Source organism: Terrapene carolina, unplaced genomic scaffold (assembly GCF_002925995.2).
Source record: "Terrapene carolina triunguis isolate 2854851 unplaced genomic scaffold, T_m_triunguis-2.0 Scaffold113, whole genome shotgun sequence".
NCBI classification, from domain to species: domain Eukaryota; kingdom Metazoa; phylum Chordata; order Testudines; family Emydidae; genus Terrapene; species Terrapene triunguis.
The window spans coordinates 31,372,597-31,397,180 of NW_020664464.1; the positions used below are offsets into that span (position 1 = coordinate 31,372,597).

The 24,584-nt window shown below is 42.1% G+C and overlaps 2 protein-coding genes across 2 annotated transcripts in view; one reads left to right on the top strand and one right to left on the bottom strand.

Annotated features, from left to right (window-relative positions):
- The first annotated feature begins 615 nt into the window (after positions 1–615).
- PPIC (peptidylprolyl isomerase C) lies at positions 616–11,345 on the top strand. The gene is made up of 5 exons (XM_024193387.2): positions 616–860; positions 4,373–4,486; positions 5,163–5,256; positions 7,562–7,746; positions 10,196–11,345. Exons 1-5 carry the CDS (start codon positions 711–713, stop codon positions 10,319–10,321), a joined length of 669 nt encoding a protein of 222 aa, XP_024049155.1. The 5' UTR covers positions 616–710; the 3' UTR covers positions 10,322–11,345.
- A 1,806-nt stretch (positions 11,346–13,151) lies between these two features.
- The window catches only part of SNX24 (sorting nexin 24), a 138,534-nt gene continuing 127,101 nt past the window's right edge, over positions 13,152–24,584 (bottom strand). Inside the window, exon 7 of the mRNA XM_026652422.2 lies at positions 13,152–14,991. Within this exon, the coding sequence (XP_026508207.1) occupies positions 14,921–14,991 (71 nt within the window). The 3' untranslated portion in view covers positions 13,152–14,920. The remainder of the gene's footprint in view (positions 14,992–24,584) is intronic.

A 24,584-nucleotide genomic window follows, 5' to 3' on the forward strand; every position in this document is an offset into this window, starting at 1 on the left:
ACATTGTAGAAGCCACTCCCTGCTCCCAAGAGCTGAGTCTGAAGGCACCTAACCCTCCCCAAAGGCGTGACAAATGGGTTTATATACAAGATTTTCAGCCTTCAACTAGAGCATCTGCAGCTAAGAGCCCAGTTTGGCACTAAGGTATCCCAGCCTAGCCGCAGCTTCCACTCTCCGGGGCAGACAGCGGTGCCCATGCACAGGCTAAGCGGGCAGGGGCTAGTGCAGGATCCGGCCTCCCATACCCAGGCACGCGGGCTCCGCCTCCACCAGCGTGGCAGGGCCCCCAGGCGGGGTCTGAGTTGCACAGCGGAGCCAGGGGCTCCCGCACCTACAGGGCTGGGCGAGCACCACTGGCTCCTTCTCTCACAAGGCAGCAGCTCGAGCCCCAGCGTTGTGGGTGCTGCGGGGCAAGCCCAAGGGAGAGCCGAGCCCAGCCCCGCACGCGGGGGCAGAGCCTGGCAGGATGCCCCGGGGCTCCGGCTGCGGGAAAAGGGGGGCTTGTTCCCCCCGCCCGGGGCACTCTTGCTGCAGCCAGCCTGGCCGCGCGCCTGCCGCCCAGGCCGCCGCCGCTCCCGCGCTGCGATGGGCCCGGGCTTCCCCGCCCCCCGCCACGGTGTCAGCGGGAGGAGCCGGCCCGGGAGCCGGGCGCAGGCGCCCCTAGACGCGTCCCACCCTCCGCGGTCCCGGAGCAGCAATAGCAGCAGGAGATGGGCCGCTCCGCCGCCTGGTCGCTGCAGGCTCCGCGCCGCCCAGGGCTCCGGCCGCCCCTTCTCTGGGCCCTGTTCTGCTTCTGCGTCTTGGCGCGGCCCCTGCGGGCTGGGGGCTTCAAGAAGAGGGGACCCACCGTGACTGCCAAGGTGACTCCAGCCGAGGGGCGGGGCTGGAGCCCTGCCAGCTGCGGGTTGCTGACCCCTTTTTGGGGACAAAGCCCCTCTCCAGCGCCGCCCCCATTAAACACTACCTGTGGGGTGGGTGAGTAAGGGGGGAATTGCACCGCTGACCCTTGTCTCAGTGTAAACCCGTCTTCTGCTGTGCATCTAGCTCAGGCACCCCCAGTCTGGGGCTCCCCGGTGTTTTGTGTTTTAACCTGTAAACTCGATCGGAGCAACAGCTGGATCTGATGGGGGAGAGATTGTAGTACCAGTGCTAACTTCTTGCAGCGTCACAGCTCCACAGCGGAGAGAGAGACCCAGCCCAGTCTTGTCGATTAAGAAAGTTGGGAGGAAAGTAGGGAATGATCGTGGTTAGTAGCCGTTATTTGTGCTCAGATCATGCACCCTATGTGCAGTGTGTCCATGCTCTGATGTCTGCATGAGCTGAGCTCAGGAGTGGGATCTAGAAACTCCTAAGTTCTGTCTAAGGCCTCCTCATTATATAGCCAGCTCATGTAATCTTCCCTAGTTTATAAACTGGGGATAATGATACTTACTGGTTTCACTGAGCTGTTGCAAATATTAACCAATCCATTAGTTGATGTTTATAAAACCTGATAGATGAATACTACATAATATTGTTGTTATGGATTAGATTACCTTTTTGATGTCTTATTTCTATGGGAGTACATAGCACTGGGTGGAATACAGAGTAAATTCTCATGGGGTAGACTGAAGTCAGTGGGAGTCCATTGAAGGTAACAAAGCTATGGCAACTCAAGCACTGTAAGAGTGCAACTCCCTGCTGTGAATATGTGTTTGTACATGCAGTGGACAAGCAAAATTGACACAGGAGTTAGTACTAGTGCCTGGTATCTCTCTTGCTTCAGTGGAGCCAGGAAAACACAGGAATTTCTGGATCAGATCAGTCCAGAAATCCTCTAGGCCAGTACACTGTCTCAACCATTGTCAGGAACTTCAGAGGAAGATTCAAGAAACTCTGCAATGGATAATTATGGAATAATTTGCTTCTTGGAGAATCTTTTTCCTAGCTCCGTCAGTTGGTGGTTAGCCTATGATTTGAACAATGGAGGGTTATAGTTGTAGTTTATTTTACTTTGTATCTTATTTAATTAATATTACTGGATGTTTTCATTATCCATATATGTTGACTCCTACCGAGTGGTTGGCCTTCTGTGGAAATATTATGCAAGTGGAATATAACGGCATGAGGTTGCATTGGTACAACATCTCAACTAGTTATGGAGAATGAGAGGAAAAGCCAGGTGCCTTTAGGTATTTGACACAGTTGCAGTTCTTTAAGAGTATTTTAATATTTCCATTATATAAGTTTTGTAACTACTAGCTAATGAGTCCCAGAATATCCTCTTTCAGCAGCTACCTGCACCATTCAAACTTTCATTAGCTAAACATATCCTGCTCTTCATAATATTCATTTTATAAAAAACTTTACAATATTTAATTGTATTCATGCTTTACTCCTCATTGAAGTACTGTTTGGACCTGTTTTCTAGCATTTACAGTGACTCGACTAGTGTTTTAACCATCTGTGAGTCAGAGCTCAGTCATACCCTGCCTTCTCCCTCCAGGGCTCCATTTATTAAATCTTGCAGTATGGGAAGTTGGATCAGTTTACTGCTTTGCCATCTCTCCTTGTGTTCTCTTAGAATAGGTTGTTCTGTTCTTACCCCTACTTGCCAAAACTTGAAAAGCAGGTACTATGAGATCAGCCAGATATGAATCAAATGTAAAATGTAGTAAAACACTGACATTCTGGTATAAATTAAGAGAACATTTATCTTAATTTACTAGGCCTCTGTTGTTGCCTTAAAAGCAGTAGGCAGTCAATGAACCCTGCATTAGTTCTGCAGATCCTCCTCATAAACAGTGAAACTATCTGACAACCAGATGAATGTTCCAAGCCATGTGGATGTCTCAGGAGGCTCACACCTGTTGGAACTGGTGTACCTTATTGTATGATACATTTGTGCTTCCTTAAAAAAATTCTGTAAGAGCTGAAGGTTAGACAGGATTTCTACTCCATGGTGATCAGAAACAAATGTGGAATAGATAATTGAGGGCGGTCGTTGGAACAGGAGATAAAAAAATCACCCTTTCCTTAAATTTGTCTTAGGGCCAGATTCAGACAAGTGTGCAAACACACCCCGGTTTTCATGGGCACCGTTCTGAAAATCTGCTCTCTAACTAGTATTGAATAATAATTCTAGATACATCCAAAAAGTAGGGTGTTCATGCCAAGTGGCAAGAAAATGGACTAGGTGGACCAAAGTTTCCCCGCCCCCTCCCATCCGCCCTTTGGACATTTCTGTAATCATAGTCAACCTTCATATTCAAAAGCCCATGTAAGGTCAGGAGATATAACAGAAACAGCTAGTAGGAGAGAATGAAAGACCCATTCACATGGGAAAGAGACCATGGTCATTTAATATCACTACCAAGCTAAATTGTTGGCCATATAATATTTTGTTGAATGCCACAAGGAACATCAAATACCACATCACAGTATGACACACACACATGGGTGGGGGAGCGGGAAAGAGGACAGTGTTTTCTTAGCAGGCGCAACAGTCTTTATTTAGATTTTTGTGAGTTAAAAGATATCTCACTTTCTGACAGCTATTCCTGTTTTTAATCCCTTTAGAATATCTGCATATTCAAAGAAAATTGATTGAGTCTGAACTACATTAAAATACTCTAACTCATTAGCCTTCTTCAAATGATTTTATAGAAACATTCTTACACTGCAGATTCTATGAAGTGAGATGTCCAACTTCAAGTCAACATGTTTATTTCTCTAGGCAGACTTCTAAACTTGTGTTTAGCAAGGCAACTGGCTTCTAACAGATAATAATTCTCACCGTTAATTAGCCAAATAAACTACATTGTGTACACTTTTGTCTAGATGACCAATTGCTTTCAGTGATCTAAATAGTGCCACCTTTAGTGTAAGTGGGTATATGCTCACCTCCAAGTGGATGGAAAACTGGCTTTTGAGAATCCCTGTATTGTAATTCCCCGTTGTTGTCCATATATCTGAATAGCAGCATTGGTTGTTTAAAACTTTCCCCCTACCTTGGTATTCATGAATGCTAAAAGTGGGCATATCTTTACCAACAAACTGTGGTTATATCTTCATATACATTTTGGTATTGGCATCTGTGAAAAAAGCTCTTAGAAACATGTCTACAGGATTGGTATTGTAACTTTATGTAGCTTTCTGTCTGAGCATTTTAAAGTGATGAATGAAACTCCAGAACTGGTATTCACAATGCTTAGCACATTCTTCTGCATAATTTGTGAATAAAGTGGCTTTAAGAGGTTTTTCTTAAAAGTGCATGCTGTTTAGAACTCCATTCACATAATACCATCCAAAGGCCATTTGCTTTAATACTTACGAAGTTTAGTCTGTTTTTATCATATTTGTATAATTTTGTTTTCTTCATAAAAATATCCAGGTGTTCTTTGATGTGAAGATCGGAGAGAAAGATGTTGGCAGAATTGTAATTGGCTTGTTTGGAAAAGTTGTCCCAAAGACTGTTGAGAACTTCATTGCACTGGCAACTGGGGAAGTATGTTTGTTTTCTTTCTTTTACACAACATACAAGTTTGGGTGGAGAATAAAAGGTGAAAAAGTACGGCTTTACAAAATGACATTTCAGTTGTGAACTTTCCACGTTGATTGTCCATAATTTTTTCATTCTAGGGATAGTAATATAAGAGAACCATCTTATGGGCCCATCTCTCCTACCTATAATCCCAAACTCCTTTCACAGCTTTGTTCTCAAAATTTCATTGTGCAGGCCATTACATAGGCCTCTGCAGACCTTGGTCCTTAAACTATGAACTTAATCCATCCCTAAATTGTAGTTGGGACTAGTAAATTTGGGTGGTATGATCATTTGAATAGCAAATAAGGATCTCTTGAATTAGGAAGAATTTTGTAACTTGCTGTCACTATCATGAAATTGTATGCTTCTTCCATCCCTTATTCTGTGGTATCCCAGCATAGCATGAGCAGCACTCACCCACCTCCTACATTATTTTGCTTCATGTATTTTTGTGTCTTGCTGTCGTTTTGGAAAGTGGTGGTAGTGCCCTATTACAAAGTCTTTTCTTGCGATTTTTCCCTTATTTTGTTTATAATCTGTGAAACCCTAACATTCAGATTGATTGCCTCTTTCCATAGATAAATGTCCTGCATAAAAATGCATATATACTCATTTGGAGCTTTATTGCTTTTCTTAGAAAGGATATGGGTACAAAGGAAGTAAATTTCATCGTGTGATCAAAGATTTCATGATTCAAGGTGGAGACTTCACAGCTGGAGATGGAACTGGAGGTAACATGCTTATTATCCTCCAACTCTCCTCCTAACAGCTTTACATGCAAGTTCAGCATAGTGAAAGAATGAACAAAGCATTTAATTGAGTTAAAATGGATGCCAAAGACACTGTAGATACAGAAGAATTTAGAACAACTGATCCAGGAGTCATGGGATATTAGCTACCAAAACTTTAGTTGCCAGATGATATGTACAATTAAAGCTTCATAATGTCAACTGAAATATGACCAGTTTTCTGTGGTCATATATCTTAAAAAGGTATGTGCTGAGAATGTTTTAAAACAATGGTGGGCTGCTCCAACTGGCTTAGGAGAATAGTATAGGTTTTGAAAAAGATTCTTATGCAAATGCAAATATATGAGATCCATGCTATTTGTGTATGTGGTGGGGCAAGGTGTTGCTCTTGGTCCTGTCCCCTCCAAGTATTTTCTTTTTAACTACTTTTTTAGGAAAACAGTTAAGTGGCTCTGAACAAAGGCAGTATTATCTGCAGGGAGATAGGGTGCAAAAGCAGTAATAACATTCACATTCTAGAGGATGAGATTACTATATAGCAGGTTTGCCACCTGAAAGTTTGAATGCAGCCTACACTCCTGCCTCTACTCTTCCTTCTCCTCGGGGCCTGTAGTAATGCTGCCACTTTGCTGTACAGGCTGCTTGGGGAATCTGTCCCTCGGTCTTTGGAGAAAACGTTTGATGTTAATTTTGTTCATATCCTGGACTTGACCTATAGTACAGCATGCTGGTGTGCAAGGTCCAGCACTGCAAGCTTCTCTACAGCTACATGCAGTTGATCATGTAGATCATCTAATTCCAAAAACTGATCCTTGCTCAGTGCTCCAGTGGAAGGTAGACTTCCCATCCTTCTCAGTCTCCTAGGGGAGAAGTTCCTTAAGACTGCAAAGGATGAGGCATAGAACTAAATTCTGCATTGTTCAGCATCTCATGCCAATTTCTATCCTAACCCATTGGTACCCAAGTCATCCTTTTCTTCCTGTAATTGAGTAAAGTTGTTTCTGCCAATCACATTCTTGAGCAGAAGATTGAAAATGTTCAGGGTGAGAATTGCGTTAACCATTTAAAATAGATGGACTAGAATGGTCATACATCTTCCTGCTGCTACTTAGTTGATCAAAAGCTTCATGTCCAGGTTACTGCGATCACCTTTAGTTACTTGGATTCATTTCTGAAATGTGTCTACGTGGGGAGCATCTCATACCAATGAAGGATGAAATGTGGGAGATAGATTTGAAAATAAGTGTGCGCCACATTGGTGGCTTTTTTTTTTTTTTTTTAACACATCAGATGATCTGGCTATTCACATAGTTCAGTCAACAGGAAGTGGCAGGAACAGGCTTTTTCTGGATCCAGCACTTAACTGATAAAGGGCAGTCTCTCTTGTGTAGGATGCATTCTTTCTTCTAGATTTTCCTCTTCTATTTTCTGTACTTTCTTTCCTGCCTGCCTGCTCCTTCCAAGCACTCCCAGTTTGAGTTGTCTACATAACAGTGCTAGTGATTACCCATAGGAACAGATTGTGGGGAAAGGGAAAGTGCCAAAGATTAGAGCACCAAAGACACAATCTAGCAATGCAGTGAACACTGTCTACTTTCTCACTGTATTACCATTAATCATGTTTATTATAGTAGTGTTTAGGGGCCAGCTCTGAATGGGGTCCCATTGTGCTAGGCACTGTATATACAGAGTAAGAGACAGATGATCCACGTAGCTTTCTTTTCTCATAACAGTGGAATTTAAACCTACACCAATTATTTTTTCCCTTCTAAATTCTCTGTTTTAGAGAACAGTGCAGTCTTTCTGTAATTAAATAACCTAATTAAATAAATTCCCATGGATGCTAACTAAATTTGGGTTAGCCTAACGGACTCATTGTTTAAAAAAAGTAATTCATGTTAGAAAAAGAATGGTTCAGTTATAAAGTTACATGTTAAAAATGTCTCAAGACATGGCTAATTTTTTTCAGTAGCCCTTATTATCTTGTTTAAACTCATTGTAGAGGGCCGAGCACATAGTTGTTACTAAACAAATAGTATTGTTCCATGTCTACGGGTAGGTTTTTCAAAGATACTCCTTTGTACATATGAAGTGTTTTGGATCAGAACACCTTTACTGTGTTGTGTGTAGCAGTGAGGAGATGGGATTACCCAACATCTGAATCATCTTAATTACTAAAAATTGTACGGTTTTTCCTGCTTTCTGAACCAAAGGGAAATTTAATTCTATGGCTTTAATTATATTGCTGCTAGTACATTTCTAAACCTGCTTTTGTTTTGTGTCACAGGAACAAGTATCTATGGAGAGAGGTTTCCAGATGAGAACTTTAAACTCAAGCACTATGGAATTGGATGGGTTAGCATGGCTAATTCTGGTCCAGATACCAATGGTTCTCAGTTCTTCATCACTGTGACAAAACCTTCCTGGCTGGATGGAAAACATGTAGTATTTGGCAAAGTCATTGATGGAATGGTAGGTTTAAAAAATATAGTATCATAGTAGATAGATCTGACCAAATTTGGCTGTTGCAACAATGTAAATCCATTATAGTTGACAGCAGAATTTGGTTTCTATTATCTATAATGTATACAAGACAGAGAAATGTAAAGCACTTAACTTTGAAATGTCCTATGAAACAACAAATGTTCATTGCAGAAATTGAAACTAAGTAGTCACTTTGACCTTCATATTTCCTGATGCTTGTGACTAGCCTGCTTCTGGCAGACTCCTTTGTAGGCTGGTGGCAGGTAGTCAGTGCTATTATACAGTGTTTGGAACCCTCAGACCTTTGGATGTCCTAAATTGTAGAGTGCTATCTGAGTTCACGTTCCTCTTGCACTAATCTTCTTATCCATTTAATAATGAATTTACTGGTTTCTCAAGCTAACAACCCAGTTTTGTAAAAATGGGTAATATTCTCAATGGTGGTGTCTGCTATAGTACAGAATCTTAGAGTGAAAATAAATTTATTCAGATATGTACAAACATCATCAGAATATTAGGTACACAGTTACAAAATATTTCATTGACACTTGATTACTGTGAAAAACCACAAAATGCCTAAATACTGTACACAACACTGCTGTATCACCCTATACCTGACTTCACTTACTGCTATTTGAGTTTGCCCTAACACCTTGTTTTCCCACTCTCCTCATCTCTGTTTTGAAGTAGACAGATGTGGAACCTATTCTACAGATATTTTCTATATAGAGCATGAAGATTTCATTTGATCTTTTAAGAGCCACAACAGGAGTTGAAACTTTTCTGGCAGATTCAGAGTAAATTTTAAATCAGAACTTCATTACCTGGCAAAAACATCTCAGGCCAGACGATTGATAATCCTAGCTATATTGTGTCCTTCAAAACAGTATTTTAAGTATATGCCTGGTCTCAGGCTTGTGTTCCCCCCATATCCATCTGAGTGGAGGTCATGATACTCGCTCAATACTTTGATTTAGGTAAGAAAGGATTTATACAGAGTATGAGAGGAGTCATACGATTACTCCATACACAAGTAGGGTTTCTGATTAGAAGAAAATTACTAGGCAGCCTTCATGATCCTGGGATTCAATTACTGATGATAGAGCATGGATAGAATTGTGTGTGCTTGTTAGCTTTATCGGCTGTAAGGATATTTTCAGTTCCTCCTTTGCTATGACATTTTTTTTTTCTTTCCTAAAAATGGTCCACCTTTGATACGAGGGCACATAGCATTTGAATTCAGGCTTCTTACTAGATGGTGAGTTGTTATCTAAGCACCCAGCCTAGCTTAGTTTATGTGGGAACTACTCCTGCGGAAATTCTGCGCATGCACAGAATTTATGTCCCTGCAGATTTCTTTGCTTCTCCGCAGAAAAATGACTTTCTGACAGGGAAGCAAAGGGAAATCTCAAGAGCGGTCATGAGACCCTCCCCAGCAGTATGTTTCAGGTGCCCAGGACAGCTGGTAGAGAGGTAAATCACAGTGGGGCAGGGAACAGGACTGGGAAAGACCCAACTGTTAGCTCCTACCCTGCACCGGGCTCAGCTGCTAGTACCGGCTGGGCTGGGGAGGACGGGACTTCCTCTTCCCCTGCATGGCATTCGGGGCCGTGTCAGACCTACTTCCAGATTTCTCCCCTTGACTGGAGGAAGCTCTGCAAACTCTCCACACCCCATGCTTCCTGCACCTATTGCTCTTCAGCTGCAGGGGGAGGGATCGCTGTGTAGGGAAATGCTCCCCCATTTTCCCAAGCCCTGTGCATCCAGATCCCCTCATAGCCAGACCCTTCCACCGAGCCTCACCCCCCCACACCCACCCTTCCCTGCTGAGCCCCAACCACCTTCACCTGGATCCCCTTGCAGAGTTCCATTACCATGGCACCCAAAACCCTCCCCAAGGCTCTGTGCACCCAGATCCCCTACTGAGCCACTCGCACCCAGATTGCTCCACAGAACCCTCTCAACCTACACCTGGATCCCCTCCATATTTGGATCCTGCCTTGCTGAGCCTGCCTGCTCACACCTGGTGCACCGGGCACAGAGGGGCAGGGCCCTGGGGTGTTTCGGGGGCAGGCCCGGTCCTTGCGCTGTGTCAGGGTTGCGTACAGCCTCACTAGTGAGTCTATGTCCCGGAGGGGGGAGCTGCACAGTGATCTCCCATATCTGTGCAGCCAATGGCCTGTGTTCCCCAGTGCCACACTGGAGCCTCCACATTTATTTGACAAATAACATTTGCAGAATTTTAAGATTGTGTGTGGCATTTTTCATTTTTTGGTGCAGAATGCTCTCAGGAGTAGTAGGAACTAAGCAGGAAAAGATCCAAGTAGAAAAGCTGCAGAAAATTTATTTTTATGCTAAGGTCACTTAGTCTTTTGCCTTGTGTTGGATATTACAAACCTTGTTTTGTTTACTAAATGTAAGTGTTTTGTTTTAATAGTCTGTGGTGCACGCTGTAGAACTTCAGCAGACAGATGAACATGACCGCCCTCTTCAAGACTGTGTGATCGTGAACAGTGGCAAAATAGCTGTAAAAGAACCATTTGTAGTTGAAGTAGAGGATTGATGAACTCAACAGCTACCCTGGAAGAGAAAATATAATGGCTTTTTCTTTTGGGGATAAAATTTGGGTCCAGATATAAATAATCCAGTGACTTCTTTCATATAAATGCTCAATGCTGTCAGCAAACAATGCAGTAAACTCAGCAGTTGTAAGATGTGCAAAGCTTCTATGTATTTATGTTGAAACTTCAGGGAACCAGCACTTTTTTAAATATAAGGGACATGTCACTAAAACCTAGAGCTGGTCAAAAATCATGAAAAATTGTTTTCATTTTGCAGTGTTTGAACATGGTTTCATTTTCTGTTTTGTCATGAAATTTTCCACATTTGTTACTGGCATATTCATTGAAATCCGTACATACTGAAAACCAGATCTTTGATAAACAAATTTTCAAATGATTTATGTAAGAATTTTAGTAAAATCATGCAAAATTTTGTGAAAAGCAGATTTTGATTTCAATGATACATTTTTCAAAAAAGTTTTTGGAAAAAAAACCATTTTCCATCAAAATAATTCTAGGTGAAAAATCTCAGCTGGCTCTACTAAATACACATTGGTGCAGCTTTTCTAAAGATAAGGTCACAATACTAGAGATGCAAGTGGCTTATCAGTTCAAATCCATCTCCTGAAAGTGCAGGATCAAGTTGTTCCCGTTTCCAGATAAAGGCTATATTAAATACAAGATTTAGCCAAGACAGAGCAGATCACTTTGTATAACAAACTGTGGTTATAGTAACTCATTTTAAAAAGGATCCTTCTCTTAATGCATGATGGATTTTATGTGCACAGCAATCCATGCCATGCATACCAGAAGGAAACCAAAGTTTTCAACTAAAAGGTTTTCTAAAAGCTAAAGCGACTGCACTTTAGACTTGAATTTTTGTAACGCTGCCCGGCTATTGCTAGCAGACAAAACAAATTTGATAGTTTTTAAACAAGGTATATACAAAGGCTCAATTAAAGATTGTTATATGGAATTTTTGATGAGCTATATATGTATGCAATATTAAACTTTTTTGGAATATGAGGTAAATTGTTTTTTCCTTAATTTTCACAATGTGTTTTAAATAGTGCTGTCAAACAATTAAAAAATTGCGATTAATCGCAAGATTAACAAAATAATTGTGATGAATAGCAGTTTTAATCACACTGTTAAACAATAATAGAATACCATTTATTTAAATATTTTTGGATATTTTCCACATTTTCAAATATATTGATTTCAATTACAACACAGAATACAAAGTGTACAAAGTGTACAGTGCTCACTTTATATTTATTTTTGGTTACAAATATTTTCACTTACAAGATAAACAAAAGACATAGTATTTTTCAATTCACCTCACACAAGTACTTTATTGCAATCTCTTTCTTGTGAAAGTGCAATTTACAAATGTACAGTTCTTTTTTACATAACTGTTTTATTTTTGAGTGCAATGTAAAACCTAGAGCCTGCAAGTCCACTGAGTCCTACTTCTTGTTCAGCCAATCACTAAGACAAACAAGCTTGTTTACATTTACAGGAGATAATGCTGCCCGCTTCTTAATTACAGTGTCACCTAAAAGTGAAAACAGGCGTTCACATGGCACTGTTGTAGCCAGCGTCGCAACGTATTTACGTGCCAGCTATGCTAAACATTTGTATGCCCCTTCATGCTTCAATCACCATTCCAGAGGACAGGCTTCCATGCTGATGACGGGTTCTGCTCAATAATGATCCAAAGCAGTGTGGATTGACGCACGTTTATTTTCATCATCTGAGACAGATACTACCAACAGAAGGTTGATTATCTATTTTGGCGGTTCGGATTCTGTAGTTTCCGCATCGGAGTGTTGTTCTTTTAAGCCTTCTGACAGCATGTTCCACACCTCATCCCTCTCAGATTTTGGAAGGCACTTCAGATTCTTAAACCTTGGGTCGACTGCTGTAGCTATCTTTAGAAATCTCATATTGGTACCTGCTTTATGTTTTGTCAAATCTGCAGAGAAAGTGTTCTTAAATCGAACAACATGTGCTGGGTTGTTCTCCGAGACTGCTATAACATGAAACATATGGCAGAATGCAGTTAAAACCAAGGAGTTCAGTCACAAATTTAAATAATGCTTTATTTTTTTAACGAGTGTCGTCAGCATGGAAGCACGTCCTCTTGAATGGTGGGCGAAGGATGAAAAGGCATACGAATGTTTAGCATATCTGGCATGTAAATACCTTGCAATGCCGGCTACAAAAGTGCCATGTGAACACCTGTTCTCTCACTTTCAGGTGACACTATAAATAAGAAGCGGGCAGCATTATCTCCTGTAAATGTAAACAAGCTTGTTTGGCTTAGTGACTGAGGACTTGTAGGTTCTAAAGTTTTACATTGTTTTGTTTTTGAGTGCATTTATGTAACAAAAAATATCTACATTTGTATGTTGCACTTTCATGATAAAGAGATTTCACAACAGTACTTGCATGAGGCGAATTGAAAAATACTATTTTTGTTTTTTACAGTGCAAATACTTTAAATCAAAAATATAAAGTGAGCACTATACACTTTGTATTCTGTATTGTAATTGAAATCAATATACACCTCTACCTCGATATAACACGAATTCGGATATAACGCGGTAAAGCAGTGCTCCGGGGGGGCAGGGCTGCGCATTCCAGTGGATCAAAGCAAGTTCAATATAACGCGATTTCACCTATAGCGCGGTAAGATTTTTTGGCTCCCGAGGACAGCGTTATATCGAGGTAGAGGTGTGCTTGAAAATGTAGAAAAACATCAAAAATATAATAAATTGAAATTGGTATTCTATTATTGTTTAACAGTGCGATTAAAACTGTCATTAATTACAATATTTTTTTTTAATTGCATTCATTTGTTTCCAGTTAATGGGAATTGACAGCCCTAGTTTTAATCGTAAGATACAAATGTCTTGTAAGCTGTGCTGTAAATCTACTTTAACAGAAAGAATGAATCAAGATACAAAATTATCAGTATGGCATAGCAGGTAATACTTTTGTCTCTAAATCAGAAGCTGCTAAGTTCTGTGCTCATGAGGAGTACTGACAGTTCAGTACGTACTACAGCCACTGATGATTCTTTTATATATCTGTGATTCACGTCACAGGAGAGATCGTTTGGATCACAGTTAAGAGTAAATTCTCAATTTGAGATGCACAAGGTGCTTCATAGGACTTATACTTGTATTTATGAATAGCCAATAGCCTGATTTCAGATTATATTTTCAAGCCTGGTAGAAAGTGACAGCTTTGCACATATCTAAGTCCCAAATCTTGCACTGTCTCATCAATCATCAAAACAGCTTCAAAATCAGTTTAATGTTTGGAGGAGGCACTATTGCTCCCTCAGGACTACACTGCTATGTTAGGGCCCAATTCTGCCATGACGACTTGTGCTGAAAAGTCCTTTACTCCAGTTAGCCCTATGAATTATTTATATATTATATTAATGAAGCAGCAATACAGCAGAACTGAATAATGTGATGTTCAAGACACATTTCTGTATAAACTTAACATATCAAGGGGATGGTGCTGAAAATTGCTAATAATGAGGTTAAACATTTTCTCACTCTTCCAGTGTTTGGGGGCGGGGGGAAGTTGTGGGAGAAATAGCTGTAGTAAGAAGCTTTGAAATGTACCCTTTAGACTAGAAATGAGTACAAATGATACATTCACAGTTCATATGCTCCTGTATGCATGTTCTAGTAGTTTATTTTACAGTGCAATATCCAGTAATGGACATAACAAATTTCAAGTTCATCTGAACACATAATCAATTTTTAGTTATTTTAGTAGTAAATTATATCCTTGCTTGACCTCACCAAAAGGTGGTGTAAACTGTGGTTCGCAAAATATAAGATATTAAACACAGAGTGTAAATTGGCTTGGAAATTAAACACACACTAGAAGTAACAACTGAATGAGGTTGTTACCATAAATGTCATGCCAAACGTCAGGTGGTTAGAATGCCATAGGAGTTTTCTACAACCAACATCCTGAAACAAAGCTACATTGCAGAAGGTGGAAACTCCCTCTCACACAGAACTTGACACTGTTCTACCTAAACATTAAGGTTTAGATTTGAAATATTTACCTTTAGAATACTAATACAATACTTTAAGTTGCATTTAATTTCCAGTTAAGCAACTGCATTTTTTAAAATTACTTTGTAGTCTCTCTCTTACTGTCTTCAGTGCCAGCACTTTCAATGCATTCCTTGCCAGCAATGGGTAATGCACTGGGACTAATGTAAAAAAGGATTAGTGTAATTTGTAATAAAAAAAAAAAAGCAATATTAGTAAAGCTTTTAATTCTTTTCAAAGATTAGTGTAATTCAGTGTATGACTGTCATCCTTTAGTATTAAATATTAGAGTATGTATATACATTAGTTTAAATATGGAAACAGGTTTTCAGCTTATCTATTTTTTTTTTAAAAGCACAAACTGTAGTGCCACTGATTTTAAAAGCTATAACGTATGAAATTAAACTAAGGTGGTGACTTTTGCCTCTTAGAATTGGTATCACATCACAGAATTGTGTTATGTAAATTTCCTTGACAAGACTTGCTTTAATTTCTTCTATCCACGCACCACTTCTACCTGGGCAGTAGATGAGGATAAAATATCCCATGGAGAACTCCTTCAATAACTACATTTGGAAAGTCATCTGAAAAACAGAAAAGAAAAACTGCTTTCTTATGTATGTCAATACCATATAAATGCTTTTGTGGAATATAACAAGGCAAGGACTAGTATAATTTAGGATATTGCATCACTATAGTGTTTATCCCTGTTGGGAATGTACTATTAGTAATGCTGTTTCAGCACTAAAGCCACTTTAGTATAGCATAGGGCATTGCATAAATGCGCTGCCAGATTTGTAGCTTATTGATTTAAAGGGATGTTCTAATACTTAATGCTGCTAGACTCCAGCTCTTTATCTGAATCTTTTCTCACAAGGAAGATGGATTACACTGGCAATTCAATTTCTAACAAAATCTCAATATACTTGAAGGAATTCCAAGATTGCTACTGGGAATACTTTACAGCAGTTTTTCCATTGTGGTTTATAGCAACGTTTAGTCCAAGTGGACTTGAAGATGCCTGTGCCATCATAGAAGCTTCTCAAGAGCAGTGAGATTGTAGACTGGCTATTCAACATAAAAGGGCAAGTTCCTTACAAAAAGGCATCCCATCAAATTTGAAGGGGAACAACCCATACACACAAAATATTTTCAGTGCAAATGCAAAGGAAACCAGCACCATTTTTTCATGTTAAATTTACCTCAGTAAATAAAATTGAAACAGATTACCTGACGAAAGAAAGTAATAGATCCACACAGAGGCAGGAAGTCTATGTGTTATTAAAAGAAAAATATTCTCCAAATGTATTAACTCCTACCTGTCTAAACTAGAGTGATTGTCTTTGACAGTAAGAGTCAGAATTTCTCACTCCATCTTACATTATTGCTTAAAATTGAGTTTCAAACTTGCAGTGCCAACAAACTAAGAGGTGGGTTAAACTCAGAAGATACAGCTGAATAAACATCCACAGATTATTTCTGGTTTGATGCTTCACACTTCCAAAGTAAGTTTCTCCTTCAGCCACCAGCCTACAGATACGCATATAGGGTCAATTCAACTCCCATTAAACTAAGTGGAAAGATGATAGTCGACTTTAATGGGAATTGGGTTGTGCCCATTAATAATTTAAGGGTCATCAAATAGATTAGGATTTTTTGCAAATAATGTATTATAAATCTCTGAGTACCAGCATTGTAAATTACTAATAAATTAATTTGATTGTTATAGATTTGACCAATAGACTTAAGGATATTTTTAGGTGAATGTATGACTAACAGAGACCTTTTCAATAAGAAGCATATGGGTGATTCTCTTGATTTCTGATGGTGGATCAAGAATTATTACAAATCACTCTGACATTTTGAGGCCAATAATGATTCCACAAGTCCTGAAAGCTCTGCACACTCAAATCACTTTTCTAGGATAATTCCACAATATTGTTATTAGCAGTATTAGAATACACATGGTAAACGTAATCCAGTGGTTTCACTCTAAATCAAACGCTGAAGTTTCAGAAACCTGTTTTTCTGCTAGTTCTATTATATACATGACATACAGTACATATGGGGAAATTGTTATTGATTTTATAAAACGATACCATTTTACAGTGTCAGACTCACTTTGAGGCTTTGTTGCATAAAGCATCTACCATATCATTTTAACTCTAGCATGTAAACATATTGAAACAATCCCATAGGCACTTTTGAAAATGCTTGGCTTTAGACATCACCATTAGACCAATTTTCCATGAAGATACAGCAAGTTTAGGACTATTATTCAACTTTTACAAAAGGAACTTTAGCAATTTGGTCTATTAGGCTAGTATTTTAGATTCTGGTCCTTTTAAAACCCCTTTCAACTTTGTAGGTAATAGATATTTTGCACTTTTTTAATTAAAAGAAGAGAACCCATCTTATATGAAGAATGATGTGTTCACAGAGTTAAACCAACATTACATGCTTTATGCAACAATGAGTCAAAGTGAGTCAAAGTCAAGACTTGTGATCCAAAATCCTTTAGGCAATCTTAAAAATCTCCCTAATAACAATATTAAAATCCAGTGCTGATATAGATTTGAGTTCAACATAGAACTATGTCATTATGTGCTATAAAGTTAAGTATATAAAAAGTGCCAATTTAATATTTTTACTGTTGGTTGATATAAGACATAGGAGATTGTCCTCTGGTTTACAAGCCAACCTTCTGCAAGAATCTTCAAATTCAAATTAATTAGGGAGTCTGGACAATATAAGACACCTTACTTGCTCAGGGTTCCTTTTCATGAATGAGAGAAATGGAAGCAAATGTGGAAGACCTGAGAAAGACTTCCTCCCTCTTCCAGAGAAGTAAGAAACCTCTACAAAGAAGCAACCAACAGTTCTTGGTGCCGTTTAGAATATACAGCTCCTCAGGGATGATTTTTGCCAATTAAAGCACCAATCCTGCAAATGGTTACACAAATGCTTAACTTTAAGCATGTGAGAAGCTCTATTGACTTCCTGACCCAATGCAGTCAGTGAGACTACCCACATGCTTAATGAAGCATATGTACGTGTTTGCAGGATTGAGGTCAGAAGATATGACTACACTGCAAAAAAACAAAAAAAATCCCACAGCAGTGAGTCTCAGGCTACATGTACACTACACACCAAAGCTGGTGCTGTGTAGTCTATGTGTAGCTACATGCCGCAGTGAAAGACTCCAGCAGCCAGGATGCATCAGGGAAAGGCTTCAGCAGCTCCTTGCTGCCACGAGCCTCTCACTGCAGCAAGGAAAAGCTCTGGCAGGGGGAGGAGCATGAGAACCCCCCAGCCAGAGCCTTTCCCCTCTCCTGGAGTCTTTCCCTGCGGTGCGGAAGGGCTCTGGCAGCAGGGAGCTGCTCAAGCCTTTCCCCGCTGCCTCCCCCCTGCCAGAGCCTTTCCCCCTACTGGAATCTTTTCCTGTGGTGGAGAAAGACTCCAAGAGCAGGGAGGCAAGCGGGACACTACACTGCTAAAAATAGCAGTGTAGACAGGGAGACATGGGTTAGGAGAGCCATATAGGGTATGTACTTGTGTACATACCCCAACATTTGAGGCATCTCTTTACTTACCTAAGCTGTGCCTCACCGGCTACTCTTCTATTTATACCCATGCTAGGAGGGTTGTGTGCATGTATACACTACATGTGCCCAAAGGAAGCATGTACTGTAGACATATCTTCAGAGACAAGGTCTACAGACTTGGGCTTGCACTACAGTGCTAAAAATAGCAATGTAGACATTCCTGTTCAGGTTCTGAGACCCACCCTTTCACCAGGTTTCAGAGTCCATGTTCTAACTCAAGTGGGAACATCTACACTGCTATTTTTAGCACCATAGTGCAGGTCACAAGCCCAAGTTGGTCTCTGAGCCCTGGTCTACACTACGAGTTTAGGTCGAATTTAGCAGCATTAGGTCGATTTAACCCTGCACCCGTCCACACAACCAAGCCTGTTTTCTCGATTTAAAGGGCTCTTAAAATCGACTTCTGTACTCCTCCCTGGCGAGGGGTTTAGAGCTAAAATCAACCTTGCTGGGTCGAATTTGGGGTAGTGTGGACGCAATTAGATGGTATTGGCCTTCGGGAGCTATCCCATTGTGACCACTCTGGACAGCACTCTCAACTCAGATGCACTGGCCAGGTAGACAGGAAAAGCCCCGGGGAACTTTTGAATTTCATTTCCTGTTTGGCCAGCGTGGCGAGCTGATCAGCACAGATGACCATACAGAGCTCATCAGCACAGGTGACCATGGAGTCCCAGAATTGCAAAAGAGCTCCAGCATGGACCAAACGGGAGGTACTGAATCTGATCGCTGTATGGGGAGAAGAATCCATGCAGGCAGAACTTCGTTCCAAAAGACAAAATGCCAATATATTTGCCAAAATCTCCAAGGGCATGATGGACAGAGGCTACAACAGGGACACACAGCAGTGCCACGTGAAAGTTAAGGAGCTGAGGCAAGCCTACCAAAAAACAAAGGATGCAAACGGTCACTCTGGGTCAGAGCCCCATACATGCCGGTTCTATGATGAGCTGCATGCAATTCTGGGGGTGGCCCCTACCACTACCCCACCACTGTCCGTGGACACCTACAAGGGGGGAGTCTCACACAACAGGGATGAGGAGTTTGAAGATGAGGAAGATGAGGAGGAGGTTGAGGATAGCGCACAGCAGGCAAGCGGAGAATCCCTTCTCCCCGGCAGCCAGGAACTGTTCATCACCCTGGAGCCAATACCCTCCCAACCTTCCCAAGGCGGGCTCCCAGACCATGAAGTCAGAGAAGGAACCTCTGGTGAGTGTACCTTTGTAAATATAATACAGGGTTTAAAAGCAAGCGTGTTTAATGATTAATTTACCAGGCCAAGCCAGTAGCAAGTAGTCTGGAATCATTGCAGAACAAAACCTTGCAGTGAGTGGGCCTGGGCTTTGGCTGTTTGCCTTTGGCTGAAAATAAATCATCCCTGCTGTTAGCCATGCGGTGGGGGGAGGCCCATTCCTGCTGAGCTGTTCGCGTTTGGCTGACCGGGATCTTCCCTGATACTAGCCACCTGGTGGTGGTGGGGTGAAGCGATCACCCACAGAATTGGGTGTGGGGGGGTTGGATTGTGCTGAACATTCACCTTAAAACCGCAGCCCCTCCTTTTAAATGGCCAACCCAACGGGCTTTGCTTGCTATGGGAAAGGGCGCTGCTGTTTGAAACCGTTCCCACATGGTATAAAGGTTGAAGAAGCCGAAATCCTTTGCCTTACCATGGCTGCCTGCACGCCGAATTCTGTTGCCCAGCCAAGCGTGTGTGATGTCTCACACCAAACCACCAGGCACTCAATATAAAAGGCAAAATGCGACCTTGTAGCAAAAGCACATGTGCTATGTAATGTGAATTGCTTGATTCAGTGTGAAATAGTCTTCCCTTTGTTCTCTAAAATGTATCTTTTTAAATACTACTCTCCCTTTTTTTTCCTCCTGCAGCTGCAAATGTTTCAACGCTCCCCCATCATCTCCGTCCCAGAGGCTAGCGCAGATAAGAAGGCAAAAAAAACCGCATTCGTGACGAGATGTTCTCAGAGCTCAGGCAGTCCTCCCGCACTGAAAGAGCTCAGCAGAATGCGTGTAGGCAAACAAAGACAGAGTCCAGGAAAGCATTAAATGAACACGATGAGAGGAGGGAGGAGCACACTGAGAGGAGGCAGGATGCAATGCTGAGGCTAATGGGGGAGCAAACTGACATGCTCAGGCGTCTGGTGGAGCTGCAGGAAAGGCAGCAGGAACACAGACCGCTGCTGCAACCCCTGTATAACCACCTGCCCTGCTCCCCAAGTTCCATTTCCTCCTCACCCAGATGCCCAAGAACGCGGGGGGGGGGTGTGTGTGTGAGAGGCTACGGGCACCCACCCACTCCACCCCAGAGGATTGCCCAAGCAACAGAAAGCTGGCATTCAATAAGTTTTGAACTGTAGTGTGGCCTTGTCCTTCCCTCCTCCCCTCATCCACCACCCCACCCGGTGCTTCCCTCCTCACCCACCCCTCCCGGGCTACCTTGCGAGTTTTCCCCCTATTTGTGTGATGAATTAATAAAGAATGCATGATTTTGAAACAAAAATGACTTTATTGCCTTTGAAAGTGGTGATTGAAGGGGGGAGGTCGGTTGGCTTACAGGGAAGCAGAGTCAACCAAGGGGGTGGGTTTTCGTCAAGGAGAAACAAAGAGAACTGTCACACCGTAGCATGGCCAGTCATGAAATTGGTTTTCAAAGCTTCACTGAGGCGCAGGGCACCCAGCTGTGCTCTTCTAATCGCCCTGGTGTCTGGCTGCGCATAATCAGCCACCAGGTGATTTGCCTCAACCTCCCACCCCGCTATAATGATCTCCCCCTTCCTCTCACAGATATTGTGGAGCGCACAGCAAGCAGCAATAACAATGGGAATATTGGTTTCGCTGCGGTCTAACCTAGTCAGTAAACTGCGCCAGCGAGCTTTTAAATGTCCAAATGCACATTCTACCACCATTTTGCACTTGCTCAGCCTATAGTTAAACTGCTCCTTACTACTGTCCAGGGTGCCTGTGTATGGCTTCATTAGCCATGGCATTAAGGGGTAGGCTTGGTCCCCAAGGATAACTATAGGCATTTCAACATCCCCAACTGTAATTTTCTGGTCTGGGAAGTAAGTTCCTTCCTGCAGCTGTTCAAACAGACCAGAGTTCCTGAAGATGCGAGCATCATGCACCTTTCCCGGCCATCCCACATTGATGTCAGTGAAACGTCCCTTGTGATCCACCAGTGCTTGCAGCACCATTGAAAAGTACCCCTTGCGGTTTACATACTGGCTGCCAAGGTGGTTCGGTCCCAAGATAGGGATATGCGTTCCGTCTATTGCCCCACCACAGTTAGGGAACCCCATTACAGCAAAGCCATCCACTATGACCTGCACATTTCCCAGAGTCACTACCCTGGATAGCAGTAGCTCAGTGATTGCGTTAGCTACTTGGATCACAGCAGCCCCCACAGTAGATTTGCCCACTCCAAATTGATTCCTGACTGACCGGTAGCTGTCTGGCGTTGCAAGCTTCCAGAGGGCTATCGCCACTTGCTTCTCAACTGTAAGGGCTGCTCTCATCTTGGTATTCTTGCGCTTCAGGGTGGGTGAAAGCAAGTCACAAAGTTCCATGAAAGTGCCCTTACGCATGCGAAAGTTTTGCAGCCACTGGGAATCATCCCAGATCTGCAACACTATGCGGTCCCACCAGTCTGTGTTTGTTTCCTGGGCCCAGAATCGGCGTTCCATGGCATGAACCTGCCCCATTACCACCATGATGTCCAAATTGCCAGGGCCCGTGCTTTCAGAGAAGTCTGTGTCCATGTCCTCATCACTATTGTGATCGCGCTGTCAACACCTCCTTGCCTGCTTTTGCAGGTTCTGCACATACTGCAGGATAATGTGTGAGGTGTTTACAATGCTCACAGCAGCAGCGGTGAGCTGAGTGGGCTCCATGCTTCCCATGGTATGGTGTCTACAGGAAAGCAGAGTTGCAGTGGAAGAGGTGGAGGACGACGGTTAGCACCACACACATTTCCTGAAGAAGAGCACACGTACCCGGGAGCCCATGACAGAAAACATGTAGAAATTCGCTATTGAGGCAACAGCAGCAGAGCAGAGTTGCAGTGGAAGCGGTCTATGATGATGGTTTGCAGAGCTACTACACCGTCTGCTGCCAGCAGCACCCAGGACACAACAGCGGCGGTGTCAGTGAGCTGAGCTGAGCGGGCTGCACGCTTGCTGTGGTATGGCGTCTGCACGGAAAAACGGTGCGAAACAATTGTCTGCCGTTGCTTTCACGGAGGGAGGGGAGACTGACGACATGTACCCAAAACCACCTGCAACAATGTTTTTGCCCCATCAGGCATTGGGAGCTTAACCCAGAATTCCAATGGGCGGCGGAGACTGTGGGAACTGTGGGATAGCTACCCACAGTCACTGCTCCGTAAGTCAATGCTAGCCACAGTAGTGAGGACGCACTCGGCCGACTTAATGCGCTTAGTGTGGACATACGCAATCAACTGTATAAAATCGATTTCTAAAAATCGACTTCTATAAAATCAACCTAATTTCATAGTGTAGACATACCCTGAGACTCACTGCTGCAGGGTTTTTCCCCCCATGTAGACGTACCTGAGTCCAAATCACTTCTGATTCTGAAAGAGGCTCACTAAGAGTTGTGGTTTATTAAAGAGGAAAAAAAGTGAATGCATGTCATTTAAAATGCATTTATGGTGTGGAGAGGGCTGACTTGTCAGTGAGAATACTAAGATTTATAAAAAGCTGTAAATATGAGCGCTATCGTGCTAGATTTCATTACTTTAGAGCCTCCCACCTGCTTAAAGCAGCTATAAGCCCCTTTGGGCAATTCACAGTGTTTACTAATTGTGCCTCTTGGCATGTGTATAAAAGTGTGATTTTTGAAAAGTCAAAGTACAAGCTGAAACCAAGAAAGTTGAAAGTCATGCTAGTAGCTTCAAACCTTAATAACTAGTAAGTTATCAAAGTTTAAGGCTCTCGAGTGCCTTAATCTTTTTTTTTTTTTTTTAAACATAAGCAATTCAATTTTAGGTATCTCCAAAAATGATAACAGGATTTTCCAGGTGGGTTTGGCTAGTTTGCAAAAATAAATCCCATTTATAGAAAAGACAGTCTTTAAAAATTGAGTCTAACTAAAATGGAGTCAAATGTTTGTGAGTGGTGAGTAAACTGTGAAATTAAGGTTGCCAACTGTCTAATTGCACAAACCCCAAACCCCTTGTCCTGCCCTCCCTGAGGCCCCACCCCTTCTCCAAGGCCCCACCCCCGCTCACTCCATCCCCCCTTCCTTCATTGCTGGCTCTCCCTCACTTACTTTCACTGGGCTGGGACAGAGGGTTGGGGTGCGGGCTCTGGGCTGGGTGGGTGGGGCCAAGGAGTTGAGAGTGTGGGAGGAGGCTCCAGGCTAAGCCTGCGGCAGGGATGTGGGGAGCAAGAGGGAGCATGGGCTCTGGGAGGGAGTTTGGGTGTGGGAGGGGGTTCAGGGCTGGGGTGTGGAGAGGGTGAGGGATGTAGGCTCCAGGCGGCGCTTACCTTGGGTGGCTCCCGGAAGCAACCAGCACGTCCAGCTCCTAGGCAGAGGCACGGCCAGGTGGCTCTGCCCACTGCCCGTCTGTAGGTCCCACCCCCGCAGCTCCCATTGCCCGCAGTTCCCGGCCAATGGGAGCTGCGGAGTTGGTGCTCAGGGTGTGGGGGCAGTGCACGGAGACCCCCTGGCCAGCCCTGCACTTAAGAGCCAAACATGCCGGCTGCTGCCCGAAGCCGCACGGAGCCAGGGCAGGTAGGGAGTACAGGAGAAATCAGGATATAATAATACTGAGCTTGTAATTTCTAAAATAGGATGTAGATAATAGACTCTTACAGTTTTCTTGAATAAAAATCATGTTCCACATTAAATAAAATAAAAAATATAAAAAAAATATAAAAAATTATACTGATTCATAGTATGATAAATCAAAAATTGTTCTGAGAGGTGAACTGGAAGCAGCTAAGGGCTGCTGAACAGTTAGTATAAATAAAAACTTGTTGCATTGACTTTTTTTTTACCTGCTATATGAAAACCTAAGAACTATGTTTCAAGGCCAAAAAAAGCCTTGGCGAAGCCCTGAAGAGTTCTTTGTTCTGAACGCCATTAACTAAATCTCAACACATCTCACACATTAAAACAAACCATTTCAAAAGAAATCACCACTTAAAATAGTTAAAAAATTCAATATTAAATTCCCAGTGACTTCAATAAAAAAGCAAGTATGGTCATTCTTAGAGTACAGGTGAGAAGAAAAAATGTAGATGCAAAGTGTTGCAGAAACTTTAATAGGAGTCAGAGCTAAAAGCCAAAGTAATGATTTGAAAATTTAGGGTGTTATCTGTATATTTTAAGACAATTATATGTAATTTCCATTCTTTGTCTCTCAAGATTTTGCATGAAATTTAACATTCAGAACTTTTTTTTTTTTTTTTAAAGCTTAATTGCAAGTTGCTAATCCAGTTATCCAGAATGACTTTTAAACAAATCTTTGAGGAAATGAAGTGCAACAAAATGAGGATCTGATTACTTTACTTCCTAGACTTCTTACTTGA